Source organism: Engystomops pustulosus, chromosome 8 (assembly GCF_040894005.1).
Source record: "Engystomops pustulosus chromosome 8, aEngPut4.maternal, whole genome shotgun sequence".
NCBI lineage: Eukaryota > Metazoa > Chordata > Amphibia > Anura > Leptodactylidae > Engystomops > Engystomops pustulosus.
Window position 1 is genome coordinate 63,128,890 of NC_092418.1, and position 22,067 is coordinate 63,150,956.

Here is a 22,067-nt window from a genome sequence, read left to right on the forward strand (position 1 = left end):
GACAGCCTCGGGTCAATTGTCGGAACCCGGGGCTGAGGCAGGAGGGATCGGATCCCCCGGTAAGCACACCGGGGGGTCCGATCCACGGGGGACAAACTTGCACGCTGCGGTCATGCTTGACCGCGGCGTGTAAGGGGTTAAACACCCGGGATCGGAGTTTTTCCGATCCCGGGTGTTAGTGCCGGGTCTAGGCTGTGATATCACAGCCCGACACCGGCACTATACTGACCCGATGTCCCGAAATCTTCTTCTGACGCGCCGCCGTAGAAAGGCGTACGCGTCACAAGAAGTACCCTTAATGACCGCCGTAAAAAGCCGATACGGCGGTCATTAAGGGGTTAAAAATTAGATCTTTATTGGTACAATGTAAACAAACAAACTGTATATAATTAAATCACAAGACAAGGCACCGAGGGTAAGGTGCCCACAAGATACAGAGCAAACAAAATGGTGAAACACAGAGGAAATGCAGACAGTGTGAGGAAACTATCATGAAGGAATTGAGGAGGAAACTGGATGCAAAGTATAATGAAGGTATATGGAGAACCACTTGAGTAATGAGTGTACAATACATGAGTGTACAATACATTAGATGCACATATTATATAGTAAAAAGTGAAAGGGTCTCCAGGCAATAAATTCCAGTCCTTACCAAATGATGAGATTGATAAGCTCTGATGCGCGTTTCGGCTCTAGATGAGCCTTCGTCACCCCTAGAGTGGAGGAGCATATCACTCTAATCATTTGGTAAGGACTGGAATTTATTGCCTGGAGACCCTTTCACTTTTAACTATGTAATATGTGCATCTTATGTATTGTACACTCATTACTCAAGTGGTTCTCCATATGCCTTCATTATACTTTGCATCCAGTGTCCTCTTCAATTCCTTCATGATAATTTCCTCACACTGTCGGGGTTCAACTCCATCTCCTCTGTGTTTCACCATTTTGTTTGCTTGTCCTCTTTTCCCCTCGTCCTGGGGGTACCATTTGATTTATCTGTTTGTTTCTTTGAGGCGATAGACCGGGTGCGTTCACCATTTTAGGGGTGTCATCATTAATGGTACTTTCTGTTGTTTTCCCTCTCCTCTACCTTTCAGTTTGTTCCTAACATTTTGATATTTACCTTCACATCTCCTATATGTAATAAATGGACATGTTCAAAAATGCCTAAAATTGATATGTAATTTAGTTATTGAAATAACTAAATATCTGTTTTTGGGATCGATTGTTCATTGTATCAGTCAATTTTCGCAAAAAAAACGATCATGAAATAAAAGGCAATAAGAGAGAAAGGGTATTCTAAGAAAGTTCTGGATAAGAGAGGGTTAAAAACATGAATATTAGTTGATATTATCCCTTCTTGAAAAGTAGTAACATGTAAAGTGAATATTTCCATTATCTGTGAGGTGCAGCAGCTCCTGTGTGCAGTAAATTCTCCCTGTAGCTGCTGGCTAAGAATCTTTAAAGGGGGGCAGATATGAGAGGGCTTTATCTTTGGCTCTGTGACACATAGAAACACATATAAAAGAGGAGACTCTTTTCTTTCATAGGAAAAAGGAAGTGAGGTTCCAAGTGTCAGGAAAACAGAGCTATTAACTGTTAACTGTTAACTGTTATAAACAAACTGTATATAATTAAATCACAAGACAAGGCACCGAGGGTAAGGTGCCCACAAGATACAGAGCAAACAAAATGGTGAAACACAGAGGAAATGCAGACAGTGTGAGGAAACTATCATGAAGGAATTGAGGAGGAAACTGGATGCAAAGTATAATGAAGGTATATGGAGAACCACTTGAGTAATGAGTGTACAATACATGAGTGTACAATACATTAGATGCACATATTATATAGTAAAAAGTGAAAGGGTCTCCAGGCAATAAATTCCAGTCCTTACCAAATGATGAGATTGATAAGCTCTGATGCGCGTTTCGGCTCTAGATGAGCCTTCGTCACCCCTAGAGTGGAGGAGCATATCACTCTAATCATTTGGTAAGGACTGGAATTTATTGCCTGGAGACCCTTTCACTTTTAACTATGTAATATGTGCATCTTATGTATTGTACACTCATTACTCAAGTGGTTCTCCATATGCCTTCATTATACTTTGCATCCAGTGTCCTCTTCAATTCCTTCATGATAATTTCCTCACACTGTCGGGGTTCAACTCCATCTCCTCTGTGTTTCACCATTTTGTTTGCTTGTCCTCTTTTCCCCTCGTCCTGGGGGTACCATTTGATTTATCTGTTTGTTTCTTTGAGGCGATAGACCGGGTGCGTTCACCATTTTAGGGGTGTCATCATTAATGGTACTTTCTGTTGTTTTCCCTCTCCTCTACCTTTCAGTTTGTTCCTAACATTTTGATATTTACCTTCACATCTCCTATATGTAATAAATGGACATGTTCAAAAATGCCTAAAATTGATATGTAATTTAGTTATTGAAATAACTAAATATCTGTTTTTGGGATCGATTGTTCATTGTATCAGTCAATTTTCGCAAAAAAAACGATCATGAAATAAAAGGCAATAAGAGAGAAAGGGTATTCTAAGAAAGTTCTGGATAAGAGAGGGTTAAAAACATGAATATTAGTTGATATTATCCCTTCTTGAAAAGTAGTAACATGTAAAGTGAATATTTCCATTATCTGTGAGGTGCAGCAGCTCCTGTGTGCAGTAAATTCTCCCTGTAGCTGCTGGCTAAGAATCTTTAAAGGGGGGCAGATATGAGAGGGCTTTATCTTTGGCTCTGTGACACATAGAAACACATATAAAAGAGGAGACTCTTTTCTTTCATAAGAAAAAGGAAGTGAGGTTCCAAGTGTCAGGAAAACAGAGCTATTAACTGTTAACCCCTTATCACCGACACTAGTTATCAGCTCAATGACCAGACTCGATTTTTCAAATCTGACATGTCTCACGATAATTGGTTATAACTTCGGAACGCTTTAACATATCCAGGTGATTTTGAGAATGTTTTCTCGTGACACATTGTACTTCATGCTAGTTATAAAATTTAAGTGATAAGTTTTGCGTTTCGTTCTGAAAAAAAGTGAAAATTTGGCAAAAGTTTGTAAAAATTCTTCATTTTCCAAGTTTGAAATGTTCTGGTTTCCAGACAAGATGTAAAACTACCCAAAAAGTTTGATAATTAACATTTACAGAATATCTGCTTTATGTTGGGATGATATTTTATGCTTCCAGTCATTTTTCTAGGATGTTATGAGGCGCAGAACTTTAGGTGCAATTCTTCTTATTTTCATGAAAATTGCCAAAACTCACATTTTGAGGGACAACTCAGCTTTCAGGTGATTTTGAGAGGCCTAAATAATAGTAAAACCCCATAAATTACCCCACTATAGAAAGTTCACCCCTCAACATATGTAAAACAACTTCTATTAAGTCTATTAACCCTTTAAGTGTTTCACATGGGTTAAAAAATATGGACCTGCGATTTAGAAACTATAGAATTTTTTTGGAAAATACATTCATTTAGGCCAAAACTGACATTTTCAGAATAAATTAAATGATGAAACGCACTGCAACGCTTGATGCCCAATTCCTCCCGAGTTTACTGATCCCCCATATGTGGTGGTAAACTGCTGTACGGGCGCACGGCCGAGTATAGAATGAATGGAGGCGCCATTCACAGCAGATTTGTATTGTCACATTGTACGACCTATAAATTTTTTTTTTTTTTGGTAATGCGAACTTATGAGGACTTATTATGTACGGGATGAGATACAATGTATAGATAATTTATTTTGGGAGTCTAAAGCTTATTCATGAGATTTTATTAACTATTTCAAGGGGGACACAAACAAAATCATCAATTTTTATTTTGGATTGTTAGCATTTTTTTCCCCGCTCACCATAACGTAAAAATAATATTTTATCTTTATTCTCTGGTTCACTACGATTGCGGTGATACCTCATTTATATAGTTTTTCTTATTTTTGCTTAATTTTCCTGAGCAAAACCAATATTGGAGAAAATCGCATTGTTTTTACTATTGACAACTTTTCATGGCCATAACTTCTGTATTTTTCTGTTGTCAGATCTGGTTGAGGGCTTATTTTTTGCGAAAACAGTTGTTCTTTTCAGTCATATCATATTAGGGAACGTAACTTTTTTTGATCACTTTTTAGAACATTTTTTGTGATGGTGTTTGATGGAAAATTGTATATTATGGGAAGTTTTTCGAGTTTTTTTTTACGTAGTTCACCGAGCGGGTTCAATATTGATTTAGATTTATTGTACAGATTAATACGGACGCGGTGATACCAAATATGTACGTGTTTTTGTGTTTTATTTACTTTTATGTGTTACTGGGGAGATTATGGGACTTTTATTTTATTTATTTATTTAATTATATTGTAAAAAGATTTAATTTTTTTTTAAACTTTTTTACACTTTCTACTTCTTGGCTTGAATAAGCGATCATCCGATCGCTTATTCAAGCCTTTACACTGCAATACACTTGTATTGCAGTGTATACTGTAAGTAACTGAGCATGCTGAGCATGCTCAGTTACACACAGCCGGGTCCTGCCAGGAGGCGGAACCCGGCACAGAGAGGAGCCGACAGCCCCGGGTCACTCGTCGGAACCCGGGGCTGAGGCAGGAGGGATCGGATCCCCCGGTAAGCTCAAGCATGACCGCGGCATGTAAGGGGTTAAACACCCGGGATCGAAGTTTTTCCGATCCCGGCTGTTAGTGCCGGGTCTGGGCTGTGATATCACAGCCCGACACCGGCACTATAATAACCCGGTGTCCCGGCGCGTCAGAAGAAGTACCCTTAATGACCGCCGTAAAAAGCCGATAGGGCGGTCATTAAGGGGTTAATATGCCATCAGGAGTGATTTTTAAACATAAAAATCACACCTGAAATCCTCACTTTAAACCTGAATATGTCTGGATCCATGGCACCTAGAAAAACAATTTTAGATTCATAATTAGATTTGCATACTCATAGTGCTGGCTCTGAGCATAGCTTTGTACACCAAACATATTATGCCACAAGAGCAGGTGTCTGATGGATAGAATGTTTGTGTGGGGATAGTTATCCTCCCCCACCCTTATTCCCACTGTTTTATTGTTGATGCACATACTTTATCTATCCCTCTACAATGGGTTCTTTTCCTGCCCTGTCCTACAGTAAGACACTAGTTGCTTTTAAAACAATAAGATACCTGTTGAAGCTAAACATAAAGAGGTAATGCTAGAAAGCATATTTATGACCTTACTTGGGGGTAAACTTAGTGAGGCTAAAGCTGATGACATTTTTCCTTTTAGCTTTCTTTTTTTTGTATTACTTTCATGGCTCTTAATAAATTAAATGAAAATGAATATGATCACAAAATATGCATTTTTATTCCTTTAAGGAAGATTATCTTGACTGCTCTTTTTACTTCTTTGTTTCTCAGAGTGTAAATTAAAGGATTTAACATTGGGATTATAATTGTATAAATCACTGCAAGAGTTTTGTCCATATTTGGTGTGGAGTATGATCGAGGCTTCATATAAACAGTCATTGCAGAACCATAAAATAGTGTTACAACCAGCAAATGAGAACTGCAAGTGGAAAACATTTTTTGTTGCCCGTCAATGCTTTTTATTTTTAAAATAGTTCTGATTATTTGAATATAGGTTGTTATTATTAACACTACAGGTATCATTAAAATCAGCACACCAATGACAAATATTGCAAACTCAATTACAAAAATATTTCCACAACCCAAGGATAGAAGTCCTGGAGCTTCACATAAGAAATGGTTAATTTTGTTATTGGCACAGAAATCCATTTTCCATATAAGAACAACATGAGAAATGGACAACAGAAAGCCACAGACCCAGTTTCCAGTGGCTATCTTGATACATACTGACCTGTTCATGATTGTAGTGTAATGAAGTGGGTAGCATATTGCCATATAGCGGTCATATGCCATTATTGCTAATAAAATACATTCAGATTCGCCTAGAGAAAGTGATATGTACATTTGAGCAACACAATTTGAAAATGAAATTTTCATTTCAGTTGACAACATATCTTTCAGCATTTGTGGTGTGATTGATGATGAATAGCAGATATCAATAAAGGATAGATTAGTAATGAACAAATACATAGGAGTCTGAAGACAGTTATCTGTAAGAGTTACCAGAATAATTATTACATTCCCAAGAAGTGTAAACATGTATGCTATTAGAAATATCCAGAAAAGAGTTGCTTGTGTCCTAGGGTTGCTGGAGATCCCAAGAAGGATAAATTCTGTAAACACTGTGCCATTTTTCCACACCATGCTGAAACTTAAACAACAAAAAACAAGCAATAAGGACCATACTAAAGGATACTGCATGCTGTAGCCACATATTTTTGCACAAATACATATACTGTATGTATCAATGCATAAGATGATACTAAAGGATACTGCATGCTGTAGCCACACATTTTTGCACAAATATATACACATACATATACTGTATGTATTAATGCATAATAAATTCCCCAGTTATAAGAATAGTAAGAAGTATGAGAAATGCAGGTAAATTGCTAATCAATTATTTAGGTACCATAAGATCGTGTAGAAAGATACATTTATGACTTTTGATTTCCAAGCTTATCTTCATAGGAAAATGTAATATCAACCAACCAAGTTCACAGTTGCAATAGGAGATATCTCTCCAGTCAAGGTTTTCTTATCTTAGTGGCACGATCTTTATTATATAATCCAGGTACCACTTTACACCTCAGAGCACCATTCCCAAATTGCTTTATTTAAAGCAGATAATTAACATTTAATTATAATTAACAATTATATAGTTATTTGTTTTGATGTTTTATAATTGGATAAATATTTTGAATGAGTAAAGACATAGATAACCAAGTAGCTCAAGTCTACACTAGTAATCAGTGGACCCATAAGAGTTATTTTACCAGAACTTGAAAATATGTTTGTTACCGAAACCATAACCCAGACCATACGCAGACCAGGTGTCATCTGTGTAAATGCAACTGGCAAAGTCACCAGTAGTATTTAAATTTATTCAGCAGTTTGCGCTCGCAATTCAAAGTTCAGTACTGACCCAAACTTTGATATACTCACAAAAGGGAACGGCACTGCACAAGAATGTATAAATATGTATTAAGGCCAAGTACACCCAAATAAACACCATATGCAAATAAAAGAACAGAAGGGGATGCACAAAGACTGGCCTGTACAAAAAATGCTTTATTAGAACAATATATCATGTGTCACTCAACACATGTCTTTACCATACCAAGTCATAAGTAGAGATGAGCGAGCACTAAAATGCTCGGGTACTCGTTATTCGAGACGAACTTTTCCCGATGCTCGAGTGCTCGTTTCGAGTAACGAGCCCCATTGAAGTCAATGGGAGACTCGAGCATTTTTCAAGGGGACCAAGGCTCTGCACAGGGAAGCTTGGCCAAACACCTGGGAACCTCAGAAAAGGATGGAAACACCACGGAAATGGACAGGAAACAGGAGGGGCAGCATGCATGGATGCCTCTGAGGCTGCTTAATCGCACCATTATGCCAAAATTATGGGCAACAGCATGGCCATGACAGAGTGACCGAATGAGGCTAGATAGCATCTAAAACATCCAATAATTGACCCTGACACTATAGGGGACGGCATGCAGAGGCAGCGGCAGCAGCGGCAGGCTAGAGAGTGGCATGGCAACATACCCTAAATGGACTCAGGCTTCAAACCAATGGGTGGCAGAGAGGAACCAAAGGAGGTGAGCAAGAAGCGCTCAAATAATATCGGTACATGATAAAAGTTTGCCAGTATATTTTGTGGATTACACAGCAGGGTGGCGACAAAGTTAACATGGAAGCCATGAAAACAATCCAAAATTCTGCCTGACACAGCTCGTTTGATAAGGGGACCATGTATGGAGGCAGTGAACTAGTAGTAGATTAAAGGTGCTGCAGTTAAAACTATGTTAGTTGGATCTTGGCATGGAGCTGGCGCTCCGCTGCCAGGCGAGCTTTCGCCAATCCAAGCCCCTGTCTCTAGGCTACTCCCCAAACAGCACTTCGAAGAACCTTTTGTATAAGATCAAGTGTAGTAGCGTTCTTATAAGTTTGGGATATGGCGGGTGAGGGGAATGTAAACATCTGCGCAAGAAGCGCTGAAATAATATCCGTAAATGAAAAAAGTTTGCCAGTATATTTTGTGGCTTACACAGCACGGTGGCGACAAAGTTAACAAGTTTGATGTGGAATGCCCTGTAATAGCTCTTGGGCGGTGTGCCTTTTATCACCTAGGCTCAGCAGTTTGAGCACCGCCTGCTGTCGCTTAGCGACGGCATTGCTGCTGTGCCTAGAGCTACCGACTGATGGCGCCATGCCCACGGATGGTAATTCGGAGGAGGAGGAGGTGGAGGAGGGGTGGGAGGAGGAGGAGGCATAGTAGGCCTGAAACACCTGGACCGAGGTAGGCCTCGCAATCCTCTGCGTCGGCAGTATATGACCAGCCCCAGGGTCAGACTCGGTCCCAGCCTGCACCAAGTTAAGTGTAGTAGCGTTCTTATAAGTTTGGAATATGGCGGGTGAGGGGAATGTAAACAGATGCGCAAGAAGCGCTGAAATAATATCCGTAAATGGTAAAAGTTTGCCAGTATATTTTGAGGATTACACAGCAGGGTGGCGACAAAGTTAACATGGAAGCCATGAAAACAATCCAAAATTCTGCCTGACACAGCTCGTTTGATAAGGGGGCCATGTATGGAGGCAGTGAACTAGTAGTAGATTAAAGGTGCTGCAGTTAAAACTATGTTAGTTGGTTCTTGGCATGGAGCTGGCGCTCCGCTGCCAGGCGAGCTTTCGCCAATCCAAGCCCCTGTCTCTAGGCTACTCCCCAAACAGCACTTCTAAGAACCTTTTGTATAAGATCAAGTGTAGTAGCGTTCTCATAAGTTTAGGATATGGCGGGTGAGGGGAATGTAAACAGATGCGCAAGAAGCGCTGAAATAATATCCGTAAATGGTAAAAGTTTGCCAGTGTATTTTGTGGATAACACAGCAGGGTGGTGACAAAGTTAACAACTTTGATGTGGAATCCATGAAAACAACCCAAATTTCGGCCTGACACACCTCGTTTGATAAAGGGACGATGTATGGAGGCAGCTATATGGACGACTTTTGGAGGTAGCAATGGAGACAACGTGTGGAGGCTGCTATGGAGACAATTCAATTTGGATAGTGCCTGTATGTGGCAGTCCAAAAAAGTTTTCAAACCAGAGGAGCAGGTAGGTGGCCCTCCATAAAAATGGAATAGATTGAGTGCCTGTATGTGGCAGTCCAAAAAAGTTTTCAAACCAGAGGAGCAGGTAGGTGGCCCTCCATAAAAATGGAATAGATTGAGTGCCTGTATGTGGCAGTCCAAAAAAGTTTTCAAACCAGAGGAGCAGGTAGGTGGCCCTCCATAAAAATGGAATAGATTGAGTGCCTGTATGTGGCAGTCCAAAAAAGTTTTCAAACCAGAGGAGCAGGTAGGTGGCCCTCCATAAAAATGGAATAGATTGAGTGCCTGTATGTGGCAGTCCAAAAAAGTTTTCAAACCAGAGGAGCAGGTAGGTGGCCCTCCATAAAAATGGAATAGATTGAGTGCCTGTATGTGGCAGTCCAAAAAAGTTTTCAAACCAGAGGAGCAGGTAGGTGGCCCTCCATAAAAATGGAATAGATTGAGTGCCTGTATGTGGCAGTCCAAAAAAGTTTTCAAACCAGAGGAGCAGGTAGGTGGCCCTCCATAAAAATGGAATAGATTGAGTGCCTGTATGTGGCAGTCCAAAAAAGTTGTCAAACCAGAGGAGCAGGTAGGTGGCCCTCCATAAAAATGGAATAGATTGAGTGCCTGTATGTGGCAGTCCAAAAAAGTTTTCAAACCAGAGGAGCAGGTAGGTGGCCCTCCATAAAAATGGAATAGATTGAGTGCTTGTATGTGGCAGTCCAAAAAAGTTTTCAAACCAGAGGAGCAGGTAGGTGGCCCTCCATAAAAATGGAATAGATTGAGTGCCTGTATGTGGCAGTCCAAAAAAGTTTTCAAACCAGAGGAGCAGGTAGGTGGCCCTCCATAAAAATGGAATAGATTGAGTGCCTGTATGTGGCAGTCCAAAAAAGTTTTCAAACCAGAGGAGCAGGTAGGTGGCCCTCCATAAAAATGGAATAGATTGAGTGCCTGTATGTGGCAGTCCAAAAAAGTTTTCAAACCAGAGGAGCAGGTAGGTGGCCCTCCATAAAAATGGAATAGATTGAGTGCCTGTATGTGGCAGTCCAAAAAAGTTTTCAAACCAGAGGAGCAGGTAGGTGGCCCTCCATAAAAATAGAATAGATTGAGTGCCTGTATGTGGCAGTCCAAAAAAGTTTTCAAACCAGAGGAGCAGGTAGGTGGCCCTCCATAAAAATGGAATAGATTGAGTGCCTGTATGTGGCAGTCCAAAAAAGTTTTCAAACCAGAGGAGCAGGTAGGTGGCCCTCCATAAAAATGGAATAGATTGAGTGCCTGTATGTGGCACTCCCAAAAATTGTTTAAAACAGAGGACCGGGTGGGTGGCCCTCCATAAAAATTAAATGCATAAAGTACTATAGCTAGAGCCAGTGGGCCCTGTCAAAAAATAGCCAGTTTCCTCTGCTTTACTGTACAAAGAGGAGGAGAAGGAGGAAAATGAGGAGGATGAGGAGTAGATAAATTATTCAGGTTGAGCTTCCTTCACCTGGTGGAGATTGGAAATTAGGAGAAATCCAGGCTTTATTCATCTTGATAAGCGTCAGCCTGTCAGCGCTGTCAGTCGACAGGCGTGTACGCTTATCGGTGATGATGCCACCAGCTGCACTGAAAACCCGCTCGGACAAGACGCTAGCGGCAGGGCAGGCAAGAACCTCCAAGGCGTACAGCGCCAGTTCGTGCCACATGTCCAGCTTTGAAACCCAGTAGTTGTAGGGAGCTGTGTGATCATTTAGGACGATGGTATGGTCAGCTACGTACTCCCTCACCATCTTTCTGTAAAGATCAGCCCTACTCTGCCGAGACTGGGGACAGGTGACAGTGTCTTGCTGGGGTGACATAAAGCTGGCAAAAGCCTTGTAAAGCGTACCCTTGCCAGTGCTGGACAAGCTGCCTGCTCGCCAACTCTCCCTCGCTACTTGTCCCGCAGAACTACGCACTGTGCCGCTAGCGCTGTCAGAAGGGAAATACTGTTTCAGCTTGTGCACCAGGGCCTGCTGGTATTCATGCATTCTCACACTCCTTTCCTCTCCAGGGATGAGAGTGGAAAGATTTTGCTTGTACCGTGGGTCCAGGAGAGTGAACACCCAGTAATCGGTGCTGGAATAAATTCTTTGAACGCGAGGGTCACGGGATAGGCAGCCTAGCATGAAATCTGCCATATGCGCCAGAGTACCAACGCGTAAGAATTCACTCCCCTCACTGGCCTGACTGTCCATTTCCTCCTCCTCCAACTCCTCCAACTCCTCTTCTTCTGCCCATACACGCTCAACAGTGAAGGACTCAACAATGGTCCCCTCTTGTGTCTCGCCAACATTCTCCTCCTCTTCCTCCTCATCCTCCTCCACCTCCTCCGATATGCGCTGAGAAACAGACCTAAGGGTGCTTTGGCTATCAACAAGGGAATCTTCTTCCCCCGTCTCTTGTGAGGAGCGCAAAGCTTCCGACTTCATGCTGACCAGAGAGTTTTTCAACAGGCCAAGCAGCGGGATGGTGAGGCTGATGATGACGGCATCGCCACTGACCATCTGTGTTGACTCCTCAAAGTTACTCAGCACCTGACAGATATCAGACATCCACGTCCACTCCTCATTGTAGACTTGAGGAAACTGACTGACCTGACTACCAGTTCTGGTGGAAGTTGACATCTGGCAGTCTACAATCGCTCGGCGCTGCTGGATAACATGGTCAGTGTTGAATTCCACCTCGTGGGCACGTCGCACAACAGTCGGTGAGCGGGCAGTTGGAGGCGGCGCTGCGCTTCCCTGAGAGTGGCAGCATCTGTGCTGGACTTCCTGAAATGCGCACAGATGCGGCGCACCTTCGTGAGCAAATCAGACAGATTGGGGTATGTCTTGAGGAAACGCTGAACTATCAGATTTAACACATGGGCCAGGCATGGCACATGTGTCAGTCTGCCGAGTTGCAGAGCCGCCACCAGGTTACGGCCGTTGTCACACACAACCATGCCTGGCTTCAGGTTCAGCGGTGCCAGCCACAGATCAGTCTGCGCCGTGATGCCCTGTAATAGTTCTTGGGCGGTGTGCCTTTTATCGCCTAGGCTCAGCAGTTCGAGCACCGCCTGCTGTCGCTTAGCGACGGCACTGCTGCTGTGCCTAGAGCTACCGACTGATGGCGCCATGCCCACGGATGGTCGTTCGGAGGAGGAGGTGGAGGAGGGGTGGGAGGAGGAGGAGGCATAGTAGGCCTGAAACACCTGGACCGAGGTAGGCCCCGCAATCCTCGGCGTCGGCAGTATATGACCAGCCGCAGGGTCAGACTCGGTCCCAGCCTCCACCAAGTTAACCCAATGTGCCGTCAGCGATATATAGTGGCCCTGCCCGGCAGCACTCGTCCACGTGTCCGTGGTCAAGTGGACCTTGTCAGAAACGGCGTTGGTCAGGGCACGGATTATGTTGTCTGACACGTGCTGGTGCAGGGCTGGGACGGCACATCGGGAAAAGTAGTGGCGGCTGGGGACCGAATACCGAGGGGCGGCCGCCGCCATGAGTCTGCGAAAGGCCTCGGTCTCTACTAGCCTATAGGGCAGCATCTCCAGGCTTAGCAATCTGGAGATGTGCACATTAAGGGCTTGGGCGTGCGGGTGGGTTGCACTATATTTGCGTTTCCGCTCCAGCGTCTGGGGTATGGAGAGCTGAATGCTGGTGGATGCTGTGGAGGATCGTGGAGGCGACGATGGGGTTTTTGTGGCAGGGTCCTGGGCAGGGGGCTGACTATCAGCTGACACAGGGGAAGGAGCAGTGGTGTGCACGGCCGGAGGTGAACGCGCTTGTTGCCACTGAGTGGGGTGTTTAGCATTCATATGCCTGCGCATACTGGTGGTAGTTAAGCTAGTAGTGGTGGAACCCCTGCTGATCCTGGTTTGGCAAATGTGGCACACCACAGTCCGTCGGTCATCCGGTGTTTCCTTAAAGAACCTCCAGACTTCTGAAAATCTAGCCCTCGCCGCAGGAGCCCTCGCCACAGGAGCTTCACTAGTTGACACATTTGGCGCTGATGCACCAGCTCTGGCCCTGCCTCTCCGTCTGGCCCCACCACTGCCTCTTCCAACCTGTTCTGGTCGAGGACTCTCCTCCGTCTCAGAAGCACTGTGTTCACCCGGCCTCTCAACCCAGCTTGGGTCTGTCACCTCATCATCCTCCGATCCCTCAGTCTGCTCCCCCCTCGGACTTCCTGCCCTGACAACAACTTCCCCACTGTCTGACAACCGTGTCTGCTCATCGTCGGACACCTCTTTACACACTTCTTCCAGTACGTCAACAAGGTCATCATCACCCACAGACTGCGACTGGTGGAAAACCTGGGCATCGGACAATTGCTCATCAGCAACCGGACAAGTGGTTTGTGACTGTGGGAAGGGTCCAGAAAACAGTTCCTCAGAGTATGCCGGTACAAATGGCAAATTTTGCTGGGAGGGGGCAGACTGGGGGGGAGGAGGCTGAGGTGCAGGAGCTGGAGGAGTGCCGATTTCGGTGACATGGGTGGACTGCGTGGAAGACTGACTGGTGGACAAATTGCTCGAAGCATTGTCGGCAATCCACGACATCACCTGTTCGCACTGTTCTGGCCTCAACAGTGCTCTACCACGAGTCCCAGTAACTTCAGACATGAACCTAGGGAGCGTAGCTCTGCGGCGTTCCCCTGCTCCCTCATAAGCAGGTGGTGTCTCACCCCGCCCAGAACCACGGCCTCTGACCCCTGCAGTAGTTGGACGCCCACGTCCCCGCCCTCGTCCTCTACCCCTAGCCCTCGGGTTAAACATTTTGAAAATGAGAGTTATAACTTTATTTTTTTTTTTAAACTTTTTTTTGTGTTTTTTAGTTTTTAAAACCAAACGATGCTATCCTATTGCTATGGCTACTTTCTAGCCAAGTATGAAAGCACACTGCTATGCCAGATGAGATGACGCTGAGTTATGAAAAAAATAAACGTAAAATAAAGAAGGAAATGGCAGACTGTGCCTAATTGAAATACAACCCCGGGCCCTAATAAATTTTCCCACTTCGGTCTTTGCGATGGATATGTGCGTCACTAAGCGCAAAACACAGTGGTCGCAAGTCTCACTACAAATTGCTCACAATTTGCTAGTAGATGCACTGCAGCAACTACAGCCACCAGCAGATCAACCAGAAATCAAATATATATAACGCTACTGTAGGCGTAAGTAAGACGTTTGGATTCTCCTATGGCTATTTTCTAGCCAAGTATGAAAGCACACTACTATGCCAGATGAGATGACGCTGAGTTATGAAAAAAATAAACGTAAAATAAAAAAGGAAATGGCAGACTGTGCCTAATTGAAATACAACCCCGGGCCCTAATAAATTTTCCCACTTCGGTCTTTGCGATGGATATGTGCGTCACTAAGCGCAAAACACAGTGGTCGCAAGTCTCACTACAAATTGCTCACAATTTCCTAGTAGATGCACTGCAGCAACTACAGCCACCAGCAGATCAACCAGAAATCAAATATATATAACGCTACTGTAGGCGTAAGTAAGACGTTTGGATTCTCCTATGGCTATTTTCTAGCCAAGTATGAAAGCACACTACTATGCCAGATGAGATGACGCTGAGTTATGAAAAAAATAAACGTAAAATAAAAAAGGAAATGGCAGACTGTGCCTAATTGAAATACAACCCCGGGCCCTAATAAATTTTCCCACTTCGGTCTTTGCGATGGATATGTGCGTCACTAAGCGCAAAACACAGTGGTCGCAAGTCTCACTACAAATTGCTCACAATTTCCTAGTAGATGCACTGCAGCAACTACAGCCACCAGCAGATCAACCAGAAATCAAATATATATAACGCTACTGTAGTCGTAAGTAAGACGTTTGGATTCTACTATGGCTATTTTCTAGCCAAGTATGAAAGCACACTACTATGCCAGATGAGATGACGCTGAGTTATGAAAAAAATAAACGTAAAATAAAAAAGGAAATGGCAGACTGTGCCTAATTGAAATACAACCCCGGGCCCTAATAAATTTTCCCACTTCGGTCTTTGCGATGGATATGTGCGTCACTAAGCGCAAAACACAGTGGTCGCAAGTCTCACTACAAATTGCTCACAATTTCCTAGTAGATGCACTGCAGCAACTACAGCCACCAGCAGATCAACCAGAAATCAAATATATATAACGCTACTGTAGTCGTAAGTAAGACGTTTGGATTCTACTATGGCTATTTTCTAGCCAAGTATGAAAGCACACTACTATGCCAGATGAGATGACGCTGAGTTATGAAAAAAATAAACGTAAAATAAAAAAGGAAATGGCAGACTGTGCCTAATTGAAATACAACCCCGGGCCCTAATAAATTTTCCCACTTCGGTCTTTGCGATGGATATGTGCGTCACTAAGCGCAAAACACAGTGGTCGCAAGTCTCACTACAAATTGCTCACAATTTCCTAGTAGATGCACTGCAGCATCTACAGCCACCAGCAGATCAACCAGAAATCAAATATATATAACGCTACTGTAGGCGTAAGTAAGACGTTTGGATTCTCCTATGGCTATTTTCTAGCCAAGTATGAAAGCACACTACTATGCAAGATGAGATGACACTGAGTTATGAAAAAAAAACGTAAAATAAAAAGAAACTGGCAGACTGTGCCTAATTGAAATCAAACCCCTAATAAATTGTCCCACTTTGGTGTTTGAGGTGGATATGTGTGTCACTAAGAGCTAAACACAACGGTAGCAAGTCCCCCTGCTAATTCCTCACAATATGGTACTAGCTGCACTACTAGTGCCAGCCACAAGCAAATAAAAAAAAAAAGTATAACGTTATTGTAGCCCTAAGAAGGGCTGTTGGGTTGTTGTAGAATCACTCCTGCCTAACAGTAAGCTAATAGAACACCCTAACGCTTTCCCTGACCAGCAGCAGCTCTCTCCCTAGCGGCATCCAGACATAGAATGATCCGAGCAGCGCTGGCAGCGGCTAGTCTATCCCAGGGTCACCTGATCTGGCCAGCCAACCACTGCTATCTACGTGTAAGGGTACCACGTCATGCTGGGTGGAGTGCAGAGTCTCCTGGCTTGTGATTGGCTCTGTTTCTGGCCGCCAAAAAGCAAAACGGCGGGAGCTGCCATTTTCTCGAGCGGGCGAAATACTTGTCCGAGCAACGAGCAGTTACGAGTACGCTAATGCTCGATCGAGCATCAAGCTCGGACGAGTATGTTCGCTCATCTCTAGTCATAAGATATATTAAGGGAGTGTAAACAGAGTTTAAATATAGCCAAGAAACTCATAGCCAGAAGCAAATAAGATCAATGAATTCATAGAAGGAATTCTTTGATTCTCCTGGACTAACATCTTAGAACAATCGCTGGTAAATCACCATAAATTGGAGGCCAGAGGGCAACTACACTTGTGCAGGGCAAATAGACAGTGTACATAGAGAGCTGGGAAGAGTCATAGTCCATGGGGGAGGAAGGGGGGCTGGAATGAGATTGGGGAATAAGGACAAAAGGAATACGGACAGGGAAAACCATATAAAGTATATGTACACAAATGCCAGAAGCCTCACAAACAAAATGGAGGAACTGGAACTCTTGATGTTGGAGCGGAAATATGATATAGTGGGTATCAGCGAGACATGGCTGTACAGTAGCTATGACTGGGCTGTTACTATAGATGGTTATAGTCTTTTTAGAAAGGATCGTATAAATAAAAAAGGTGGAGGGGTTTGTTTATATGTGAATTCTTGCCTCAATCCCGTCCTGCGAGATGACATCAGTAACGCAAATGTGGAGTCCCTATGGGTTGAGATAAGAGGAGGGAAAAAGAATAACAAAATATTACTAGGGGTTTGTTATAAGGCTCCAAATATAATGGAGGCAGCAGAGGAAATGCTGATAAGTGAAATGGATGCGGCTTCAAAGCAAGGTGAAGTACTTATCATGGGAGACTTCAATTACCCAGATATCGACTGGGGGGCAGAAACCTGCAGGTCCTTCAAAGGCAGCAGGTTCTTGTCAACAACAAAAGACAATTACCTGTCGCAACTAGTCCTGGAGCCAACAAGAGGGGGGGCACTGCTGGACCTTATCCTGACCAACAGACCTGATAGGGTATCAAAACTACAGGTTGGGGGGAACCTGGGGAATAGTGATCATAATATCATTGATTTTGTATTACGCTTTACTAAGAGCGTTAGTGAAGGGGCAACCAACACTCTAAACTTCAGGAGGGCAAATTTTCAGCAACTAAGGGAAGACCTTAAAGGCATAGACTGGGATAATGTTCTCAAAGACAAAGCCCCCCCAAAAAATGGGACTTTTTCTCATATATTCTGAAAAAGTCCTGTGAGAAGCACATACCTTATGGGAAAAAGCATAAAAGGAACAAGAAAAACCCTATGTGGCTAACAAGTCTTGTAAGGAAAGCAATAAGCAAGAAAGATAAAGCGTTTAAGGTGCTAAAACGTGAAGGTAGCGATGAGGCATTACAGGATTATAGAGAGAAATATAAATCCTGTAAAAAGCAGATAAAGGCCGCAAAAATAGAGACTGAGAGAAATATTGCCAGGGAGAGCAAAAATAATCCCAAATTATTTTTCAAGTATATAAATGATAAGAAACTAAAAACAGAGAGTGTGGGTCCCCTTAGAAATAACATGGGGGTCATGGTGGAAGGAGATGAGGAAAGGGCCAATCTACTGAATGTCGCCTTCTCAACTGTCTTTACCCAGGATAATCCCCTGGTGGAAGACACAATGAGGAATAATGTTAATTCTTTTTATAATGTCAACAGTTTAACCCAGGAAGAGGTACGGCGCCGCCTCGCAACCACTAAGATAGATAAATCACCTGGGCCAGATGGCATACACCCCCGGGTTCTGCATGAATTATGTACGGTGATAGACAAACCGTTATTTTTAATATTTGAAGATTCACTGAGGACTGGTTATGTTCCACAGGAATGACGCATAGCAAATGTGGTACCAATATACAAAAAAGGATCAAATAGCGATCTTGGAAACTACAGACCCGTGAGTCTAACTGCTGTGGTGGGGAAAATATTTGAGGGGTTTATTAGAGATGCTATCCTGGAGTATCTCACTGAGCACAACCTTATAACCCAGCGTCAGCATGGGTTTATGAGAGATCGGTCCTGTCAGACTAATCTGATTGGTTTCTACGAGGAGGTAAGTTCAAGACTGGATCTGGGGGACGCTGTAGATGTTGTATCTTTGGACTTTTCAAAGGCATTTGACACCGTGCCACATAAAAGGTTGGTATATAAAATGAGACTGCTGGGAATAGGAGAAAATCTGTGTATTTGGGTAAGTAATTGGCTTAGTGATAGAAAACAGGGTGGTTACCAGTGGAGTGCCACAGGGGTCAGTATTGGGGCCACTTCTTTTTAATATTTTTATTAATGACCTTGTAGTGGGTTTACACAGTCAAGTTTCAATATTTGCAGATGATACTAAGCTGTGTAAAGTAATAAATACTGAGGTCGATAGTTTAGCATTACAGAGAGATTTGTGGAAGTTTGAGGGATGGGCAGAGAAATGGTTGATGAGGTTTAATGTAGATAAATGTAAAGTTATGCATTTGGGCCATGGAAACAAAAAGTATAATTATGTTCTAAACGGTCAATTACTTAGTAAAACTGAAGCTGAAAAGGACTTGGGGGTATTGGTGGATGGTAAACTTAATTTTAGTGACCAGAGCCAGGCGGCTGCTGCTAAAGCAAATAAAATAATGGGATGTATCAAGAGAGGAATAGATTCTCATGATAAAGACATAGTTTTGCCCTTATACAAATCCCTGGTCAGACCACATATGGAATATTGTGTACAGTTTTGGGCACCAGTGTATAAAAAGGATATAGTAGAGCTGGAACGGGTGCAGAGGAGAGCAACCAGGATTATTAGGGGAATGGGGGAACTAGAATACACTGACAGATTAAAACATTTGGGATTATTCAGTTTAGAAAAAAGACGACTGAGGGGAGACCTCATTACAATGTACAAATACCTGAACGGACAGTACTAGGATCTCTCCAAAGATCTTTTTATACCTCGGCCTGTGACTAGGACAAGGGGGCATCCTCTACGCCTAGAGGAGAGGCGATTCTACCATAACCATAGACAAAGGTTCTTTACTGTAAGAGCAGTGAGACTGTGGAACTCTCTGCCGCAGGAGGTTGTTATGGCGGACTCTATGTACATGTTCAAGAGAGGCCTGGATGCCTTTCTGGAGAGAAAAAATATCACAGGTTATGGGGATAAAACATTTATTTAATTCTTAAAGGTTGGACTTGATGGACTTGCGTCTCCTTCCAGCCTTATATACTATGATACTATGATACTTGTATTGGGTAACATTTCATTTCCCTAATCACAAACCTGTCCAGTAAAAGTACAACCACACCCAGATTTGGCGCAAGCTGTTAGACTAGGTAAGTGGTGGCAAACTACCCCTTTGACAATCCTGCTGGTCAAGGCCCTGCCTTCAGTTTATAAAACTGCCCTGATAAGGGACAGCTCCTTTTCAGGAACCTAACTAGCGTATCCTGAGCAAGCGGACACGGAAAAACTTTGGTTGGCAGTGGCTGCAGCAAACAGGTAATCAGATAGAGACTTGTGTTCACACTATTACACAGAAAAGCTTCAAGCCAGTTATAAACACTAGTCTGAGACAAGGTAAGTGGTCACAGTGGGAAATACACAACACTGAAACACAAACAAAGGATGCAGACAGACAAGCAGAATTGGCCAAAATGGGGTTAAAGCCAAAATGGAGGCAAAATTCCAGAATCATATCGCCATTGAATGGTAAATAAAATATAGCTGAAGTCAAATACACAGGAGACCAAACAAAGCAATAACACTGGATCAAACAAAGAAGACTGAAATAACCAGTACCCTCCAAAGGGATTAGGATTATCTTTATACTTGAAAAATAATTTGGAATTATTTTCACTCTCCTTGGCAATATTCCTCTCAGTCTCTAGTTTTGCTGCCTTTATCTAAAATGCCTTAGCTTTCTCACTTATTGTTCTCCTTACAGTACTAGTTAACCAAATTTACTTTTACTTGTTTCTCTTATGCTTTTTCCCATATGGTTTATGTCCCTTATTTTGGGTGCTTTTGTTTTTTAAAACATTGCCCCAGTTTATGCCTATAAGGTTCCCCATCTGTTGAAAATATGCCCCCCCGATGTTTAAAGTGTTCATCTACCATTTTAGTAAAGTATAATATAAAATCAGTGATATTGTGGTCATTATTTCCCAAGTTCCCCCAACATGTAATTTTGATACCCTGTAAGTCTGTTGGTTAGGATAAGGTACAGAAGTGCCCCTGTTCCTGTTGGCTCTAGGACTAGTTTTGACAGGTAATTGTCTTTTTTTGTTGACAAAAACCTGCTACCTTTAAAGGACCTGCAGATTTCTGACCCCCAGTCAATATCGGGGTAATTAAGGTACCCCATGATGAGTACTTTACCATGCTTTGAAGCCGCATCAATTTGACTTATCAGCAGTTCCATTATATTTGAAAAGTAGAAGGAACACTTGCGGCGCCATTAGTGCAAAATGGTTATTATAGAGATTGTATTGGTAACAGTGATATCTGCTACCCTTGAGACACCTTGTGTCTTATGTGTTAGTCAGATATCAGAGGTATAGTCTTATATAGGTGAGGTAGGTAGAGTATGCTATGTCTTCCTGGGATCCAGTACTGAATGGTGCCGGATAGAGAAATCACATGGATAGAGTAACAAAAAAACAGGATTGGTTTGATACAAGCTACCTGTAATTAAGTTGGTGCAACACAGATTTCTTGTGTTGAAAGTTTATTCGTATAAATAATGGGCCACCCCCTTCATCAGGTCTGTAAGTGGTACTAAACAAAATAATAAAATATATAGCATATTATTATATGATATATAAATAAATAAATAGATAAATAAATGGCAGTGTATCGGAATAATTACATATATAGAAGTACATGGATTGAGAATAAGTGTTATGCTTTGGTCATCTGGACAGAAAATTAATATGTGATATGGGTGAGAGGATTGGTTAGATTAATAGTAGAGATGGACGAATTTTTTAAAATTCAATTTGACCCAATTCGCCAAATTTTTCGAAAAAATTTGATTCGACCTGAATCAAATCATGACAAATCACGTTAAAAATTAGGTATTTCATGGATTTATATAGCCTGTTGGGTGTTTTAGTATGACACGCACATGACAACCGCCACTCTTAGAATCGCTTCACTCTTCAATTCCATGTGTACTTACAGAGACCAACTTCACCAAATAAGTAAAGCGGGAACACAGCCTGACATGGTAACGTCTTTGCCAGCTCGAAAGGACTGAGCTGAGGGCCAAGATTCCACTATAACATCAAAGAGTGCACTCTTTTTACACTGACATCAGATGAATCCATAGATTACAACAGAACCTGTTATGTTAAATGCGGATACATGTAGAAACCCCCTAAAAGAGTGCAGAGGGTGTCGGCAGTAATTCTGCATTGACGTCACTCATTTTGCCCTTCATTTCATCCGTCAGTGTCCGCGTTCAATCGGTCAATAATCCATCATCAGTATTGCCAAAGCCAAAAACAAACAGAAGTGGATTCAAAACAGAGATGACCAGTAAATTGGATATTTGAATGTCCTCTGTGTTCTTTATCCACTCCTGCTTTTGGATATCAATCCTTTTCATTTTTATTCTGACAGATGAAAAGAAGGGGAAAACCAAACAACGTGGCAACCTCATAGAGTGATGGAGGTTGAAAACAGCATTATGGAAATCACCGGGTGTTCC

General features: G+C 42.7%; 1 protein-coding gene across 1 annotated transcript; it reads right to left on the reverse strand.

Moving 5' to 3' along the window:
- Nucleotides 1-5,355: 5,355 nt before the first annotated feature.
- LOC140076146 (putative olfactory receptor 2B8) lies at nt 5,356-6,300 on the reverse strand. Its single transcript, XM_072122653.1, has one exon. The coding sequence runs from the start codon at nt 6,298-6,300 to the stop codon at nt 5,356-5,358; it is 945 nt and encodes a 314-aa protein (XP_071978754.1).
- Between the last annotated feature and the right edge of the window lie 15,767 nt (nt 6,301-22,067).

Bases quoted from the DNA above. Each gene is read 5' to 3' on its own strand.
- LOC140076146 (XM_072122653.1), bottom strand. From the start codon at position 6,300: ATGGTGTGGAAAAATGGCACAGTGTTTACAGAATTTATCCTTCTTGGG.